The sequence below is a fragment of the Aulonocara stuartgranti genome (genome assembly GCF_965226115.1).
Source record: "Aulonocara stuartgranti genome assembly, chromosome: 14".
NCBI lineage: Eukaryota > Metazoa > Chordata > Actinopteri > Cichliformes > Cichlidae > Aulonocara > Aulonocara stuartgranti.
In genome coordinates, this window is record NC_138950.1 from 40,839,407 (window position 1) to 40,846,368 (window position 6,962).

A 6,962-nucleotide genomic window follows, 5' to 3' on the forward strand; every position below is an offset into this window, starting at 1 on the left:
GATATCGTTATCGCCTGAAATGAAAAAAACATATCGTGATATGAAGAAATCTTATATCGCCCAGCTCTACTAGAACGGTATTCTTATTCAGTTGGCTGTCAGTGTGTTTTGTTTTGTTTTTTGCCTGTCCCGTTTGGCTCTTTTGCCATCAGAATTCTTGTCTAAAGGCAAAGAAAGATGCCCAACGGATTTACTTTACCAAATTGACCATCCCAGCCTTGCCGTAATGGTCTATTTGATTCACCTTTTATTGTTTATTTTATAAATTTTTTATTTTCACTTGCTAGATATGGGACAGACTTGAATGAGGAAAAGAAAAGGGAGAAAGGAAGAGGGAAAGAAAAACAGCGGGGAAGAGGCACAAAAAAAAAATCCATCTATCAATCACCTGGATCACCTGTTAAGAAAGAAAAAGAAAACAAGCAGAAGAAAACGAGAGCAATACAATGAACAACATCACGATGATCTATGGGAATATGACAGTAAATACTAAAAATTGAACATTATTGTGCAGCACGTAAGATCGACAGCGCACAGCGTGCTTTGAGGTAGGAGCCAAAAAGGGTGTAGTTTGTGGGTGTGATCACCCGTGTGTACACCTGTGAGCATGGACGCGCTTGTTTTTAAAAGGTTCCTTCATGTAATGATCTGCTAGAGGGTGTGGAGGGGCCACAGCCCCGTCCTCCAGGGCATGAAGCAGGTATGGAGGAGATCAAAACTCCAGACATCCAGAGGCCCCCAGAACACAAGAGACCATGGAAGACCAACAGAGGGGCAGCCGCGCCACTGTCCCAGAAAGAGCTGAGGAGAGTCCCAGATGAGGGCTCACTCAGCAGCCGCGGAGCAGAAGCCAGGGGGAGTTGCAGTGACGCGCCCGTGAGCTCCGCCGGCAGCCAGCCGTGCCTGAGTGACCGAGCCCCAGGCCGAGAGGCCGGGGGCACCCCACCTCCGAAGTGGCCCGAGCGAGCCCCAGGCTCCAGGCCCCGATAAGCGGCCACCAAGGAGTGAGCCGGTGGGTACCTGGACGCCCATCCCCGGACACAAAGAACCACCAACACACCGATGTCTGAGGGAGTCCGCCACCGGCAGGGGAAGTGGTGGTAGGGGGAGATAGGCCTCCAAACCTTGGAGGGCCTGAGATGTCCCCAGAGAGGTGGCGCCTGACACCCAACCTGACATATAGACACAGACATACAGGCACACACAGATACAAACATCCATTCCCTCCCTCATGCTCTCATATGCACTTACTCCACACTCAACCAACGTGGAGACAGACATAAAGAGACGTTGTACACACGATCACACTCCCCAAGCGTACTCTACAAACCGGGTCTAGGTACCCTTGCCCCTGGAGGGGGGAACTGCACCCAGACCCAGGTGGTGTGACCCTTTTCCCTGCGGTGGGGGGAGGCAGACCGCCCCAACTCCGCAGCAGCAGGGAGACCCCACATTCCAGACCCCAGTCGGAGGGCCAACTCCTCCTCCTGGCCCCCCCGCTCCAGCAGGTCGCAGAGAATGGGGGTGAGAGAAGACTCCAAACCTCCCTCCACCCGCTCATTGTAGTGTTGATGCATGTGTGTTCTAAGGTGCATTTAAAACCCAGGAGGGCATGGAGCTACCTGCCAGAGAGCAGCAGGTAAGCGCATAGTCCCTCCTGCTAGCCCTCAATGTCTACGTGTATTTAACCTTGAGAGGTGGGCAACGACGCCAGGGGTGAGGTGTTTAGCTTCGTCCGTCAGATACACAACAAAGCACTATTTTTGGTGGAGCATGCTAGCGGGCCGTCGTTATTACCGTGTTTTTTTTGGAAAATACGGGGCACTTAAAATCAATCCTTTGATTTCTCTGAAAGTCGACAGAGCCCCTTATAATCCCGTGTGCCTTATGTTTGAACTCTGGTTGTGTTTACTGACCTCGAAACGATTTTATGTGCACGGCGCTCGAAAATCTGTCAAATGTTTCAGTACGACTTTGCTAAGCTACGAAGCCGCACCGCTTGATAGATTGTCGGAGCATTGCGGCTATCGTAGGCGGAGCCTCGCGGAGTGATACGTACTGTGCTTCAACATAATATTACCGTACTGTGTGTGTTTAACCTCTTTTTAAGTTTTGTGGATGTTATACATGGTTATGCTGAGGATATGTCGGCCAGTTTCCACTGAAATGCCTTTTGGTTAAACTGTCAGCGAGGAATTTGCACTGTTACATTTTTATATAACTTTAATGCACATAAAAAACAGCTGCTTGTTTAAGTGAAAATACATTGATGTTTTTTTTGCACTAATAAAGTTGAGGAGTTGTAAAGTATTTTGTCTAGTGTCAATTATATCGTTATCGCAAATTTTCAAATGTATATCGTGATAAATATTTTTGGTCATATCGCCCTGCTCTAATGCTCAGTACTCTACACTGGCTAGATATCGAGCCAGCTGGCCACATGGCTGTGTAACTCATCATAAACACCCACTCCAAAAACACATGGCACAACACAGAAGAGCCACCTCGACCGGACGAGACTCAGCTGTACATCTGCATCTAAAGGTCAAAGGTCACTCTGTTGAGGATGCCAGCGTTCACATTTTGGACAGAGAAGACAGATGGTTTGAAAGAGAACTGTAAGAAGCCATCCATGTGCAGTGTGAAGGACCATCCTTGAACAGAGGCAATGGTTTACGACACCTTTTTCTTCCAACCTCCTAAGATTACAGTTAGCTGTCAGTTATTGTTGGCACCTGTGTGACAGTCTGAGTGGTCGCGGGGAAACCGGCGACCAGGCTGACCGCTGCAGCTCCGTCTGTCTGACCCTCCAACTGGCCATCTGCCACCTGGATCACTCTGTAGGTCACCTGCAACACAACACATTACACTGAGTGCTTGATGTCTCATTACCTCTGAGATGACAGGTAAACCTCAGGAGAACACTCCAATCTACCTGAACTTCTAAGCTGGAACCTGTGCATTTGTGCTTAGGTGAACTACATTCAAATTAGAAGTGTCAGAAAACAAACAGGCAAACAGTGACAGAATGAAAGAAAGTCCTTCCTCTCAGCACTCTGTCCTACCTGTCCACCCGCTCCTTCTGTCTTGAACAGATATTTGATGGGTTGGTCAGTAAAGGTGGCAGCAGACTGAATAGTAGCAATAGCTGCTGGATCCTCAGCGGTAGCTACGGACCCTGAAGAAGCAAACGTATAAAATGTAAGACAGCCCTAGAACCATCAGAAATAAGTCTGAGGACACAGCAGCAGTTTAAAAAGACTGAAACTGTGTTACTTATGATTTGGCTGTCCCACACAACCAGATATGCTCTGGAAGATTACAAAACTGCAAAGACTTAAAGGAAATGTTATAGTAACAACACAATCATGTCGCTCCAGGTCAGCTGAAGTCACTCCTTTATTAATCCATTATTAATGTCATCCCTCTTTGTCTTTCAGTGTATCCTGGAATCACCCTTATTTAAGATAAACTACACAGCTACAATCACATGGAATTCAGGTTAACCAGCTAGCTAAATATTAAGCTTCTCCACAAATCTGTGTGTAAAAAAGGAAACTCACTTCCTTCACCTCCTCCAACCTAAAAGCTCCTTGTATCCATAGCCATGTGCCAGCAGTGAAAATACGTGTGTGCCTGCCTGTTTGATCGGCTCTTAATGAATAATGAAGCAGTTTCACTTAATAACTGCTGGTGAGGACGAGATATCTAGCCAGCTGGCCACATAGCTGTGTAACTCATCATAACTGTCAAAATGAAAGCTCGGTCTGCTTTCAGTTGGGAGATACTGACTGTATCTTTGTCAGCAGCAGGACAAAGGAGACTCCAAGTCCCATCAACTCAACTGTACTCTCAGGCAGAACCGGCCGAGTCTGCATCGGACTGTTTAAAGTACATAGAAGTACCACGGCAGTCCGTTAGTACAGTGTTAATAGGAAACTTTAAAGGCAGTGACACACACACACACACACACAGCTTTTTTTCTTTACCTTCCTCGTTGACGGTAACAGTGCCGTCTTGTTCAGGGCTTTTCTGCTGACTTCGCACGTTGGAAACAGAGGATACATAAATTAGCTCATTCCCCTGTTAAATACAAGTCCTTGACTTTGTCGTAACTGCAACAATGGCGCATTTAAACGCCCCACTCACCTCTTCATTGCTCGGGAAGCTCTTGGACGAGGAGACCGCCTTCACTCGCTCCCACAGCCAGACTGAAACAAGTTCATGAGTTTGACAAAGACGTGGGACAAACTTTGCTCACGACTATAAAATATCGTGTGTCGATATGGTGTCGTTTGAGCGAACACACGCTTAAAGCGGGAGATTGCAGCTAAAACGACATTAGAAAAACGTTGGCGGTAGCTAGCAGTTAATGCCGAAGGAGCAGAAACCGTGCGAACGTCACGGTCTGTGCGCAGGAAACGAGCAGATGTCGCCTTCAAAGTTAAAGCATCAACACTGGTGGCAGCAAACAAGGCAAGTCACTGAAGTGTTCAACGTCGGTGTCTGTTGTAGTCAGTGTTACCTTTAACACTATAGCACGTTATATCTAGCTTATATTTGTATTTTACTGCTATGACTGAGCGAAGTTTCGACGTGTGCGCCAAATCAGCGCTTTTAATTTGACAGTTCTGGGGGAAATCTAATGTCTCGTTGCGACTCGACGAGGATCCTGTCTTTTCTGTTACATTACCGTACGGCCCCAGCGGTTTTTGCAGATGTTTAACAAAGCACTCCTCTTCCTGCTGCCTCGGTGAAAACAGTGTCTGCCCTCGCTAATAAAGACGACGTTTTTATAAAAAACATTCTAATGTCCAAATTATGCGCTTAGTTCTAAATGATGGCCAAGATATTCCAGACTGAACAAAGATCTACTTACACAGTGGTCCCTCCTCCGATATTTGTCAACAGAGCTGTTTCAGCTTTACGCATGCGCCACAGGAGATCAAGTCGGCTGCTTCCAGATCAGTAACAGCAACAATATACAAATAACTACACTTCCGTTAAAAATGAGTCTATGTTACACAACTTCCAAATATATACTTGCGTCACTATTCAGAGTAAATTGGTACATTTGACTGCATTCACGAAAGAGGACCTCACGGAAGACCTAACGCGTACCAGCTTGACACAGGTAACCTGAAAGTGTGTGCTCTGCGGCCAGGAGGGTTCACTGTTCAGCTCGGATGTCCAGAGCGTGTGGAGGCGTCTGTGGGGTGTCCCTCGGTCACTTCAGTGTTGCCTTTATCTTTCAATGACTTCACTACATCCGCAGAGGGTCAACATTCAAAATAAACAATGACAGAAATCAACATGGGTCTCCAGTATTCTGGCGGAAATGCCGTTTTAGTTGCAATAAAAATGCATTATTATTATTATTATTCTTGTAGTTATTACTCGATGTAATACTAAGCGTGATGCATTATGAACGTGTTCAAACGAAAAAAATATGAGTGCTCGGGCCAGGCGAGGTAAAAGCGCTAGACAGCGCCCGTGGTTCGAACCCTCTGACGAAGGCTGGAAGAGCTTTTGGATGCTGAGAAGTAACCACTGAGCTAAACTAACGCGGAGGCAGCAGCGGGGAAAGAGCCCTTTAAAGCCGTCTGTCCTGTCGTGTCATATCTGACCGACTTACAACTTAAAACACTCATAAATATCCGATTGCCTGAAGGCCTTATGACATCTTCCACACTATGCACTTGAAAAGGCGATGATCACCTCTTTTATTGAGTGTTTTAATCAACCTTGTGTTCAATCAATCTGTGGTGTTCCCGGTGAAAAATGTTTGTTATGCTAACTTAAGAGCTGCTAAAACAGACCGGTCAATTGTGACCGGGAACACTAGTTAAGCTTAAGGAATCACTTCCTCCTCCACTGTGAGTGGAAGAAAAATAGATGTAAAACACTGGACAGCGCCCGTGGTTCGATCCCTCTGACGAGAGTAAAGCGGTTCAAAGGTGCTGAGAAGTAACCACTGAGCTAAACCAGCGCGGGTGTGCCTGCAGGTAAAGTGCCTTCTAAAGGCTTCTGCCTCCGTGGCGAAGTCGCCAGCTTACAGCGCCACACTGCTTTCAGTGAAAGTTGTGGTGTTTAATGTCGGCGTGGAGGAACAACGAACAGAAAAGAAATCCCAACAAAACCCCAGAGATTCGAAAAAGCGCCTTTTGGAACAGAAGAAGCTGTTCTCAGCACTCCACTCCATTAAAGAAGGGATCGCCAGCTACTGCCCTGCAGCTTTCAGACGCATCCCTACTCCCACACAGCTGAATCACATCTTCAGCATGCCATCAAAGGCCTCGTAACCGGCTATTCATTTGATTCAGGTGTGTTGGAACAAGGATGCATCTAAACGCTGCAGGTCAGTAGGTCTCGAGGACTGGCGAAAGAAATAAAGAAAAGGAAAGAAGCACCGGACACGTCACTGTTACATCCCTAACCCTCCAAAAGCCTTTTTGTAGATGGAGCGGGTAGTAAACAGGATACTTGCTCTTTTGATGAAAAAAACCTACACAAATAAAAACGTTTTCTCCCGTTGGCTTCAAATAATAATAATATTAAAAAAACGTAACGTCCACGTCTCATAGACCTTGATACTTCACGTGGTTATTGTCATCACCTAGTGGTCAAATTATGATATTACAACATGACCTTTTTCTTTTTTTTTAAAGACATCTGATCAATTTTCCACAGATTTATTTGATATGTAATAAATCTACTCATGGCAGTCATCTTAGGTCACTGCAGATGAAACAAGGCCCTTTTTTTTGTGGTTCCTGTTTGGCTCGCGATATAAAATGTGCATTTATGCTAAAATCAAAGCACTGTATTTGTATAGCGCTTTACATCGCTACACTTTAGCCCTGTGAAGCTGGAGAGCAAGAGCCGGATCATTTTGACTGTGTGACAGAACCAGCAGGTCCCATCCTGCCTTCCACAGGACATACTTAAATCTACAGTCACAA

General features: G+C 46.1%; 1 protein-coding gene across 3 annotated transcripts in view; it reads right to left on the reverse strand.

The window, feature by feature from the left end:
- usf1 (upstream transcription factor 1) overlaps window positions 1-5,248 on the reverse strand; it is a 13,491-nt gene extending 8,243 nt beyond the window's left edge. For 2 of the 3 annotated variants that reach the window (XM_082504280.1, XM_082504278.1), the window contains exons 1-4: window positions 4,150-4,677; window positions 3,990-4,039; window positions 3,066-3,178; window positions 2,736-2,849 (exon numbers count right to left, since the gene is read on the reverse strand). In XM_082504280.1, the coding sequence (XP_082360406.1) occupies window positions 2,736-2,849; window positions 3,066-3,178; window positions 3,990-4,039; window positions 4,150-4,157 (285 nt within the window). In that variant the 5' untranslated portion in view covers window positions 4,158-4,677. Of the gene's footprint in view, window positions 1-2,735; window positions 2,850-3,065; window positions 3,179-3,989; window positions 4,040-4,149; window positions 4,678-4,879 lie in introns of those variants that run through there. The other variant, XM_082504279.1, reaches the window with a different exon arrangement.
- Window positions 5,249-6,962: the final 1,714 nt, after the last annotated feature.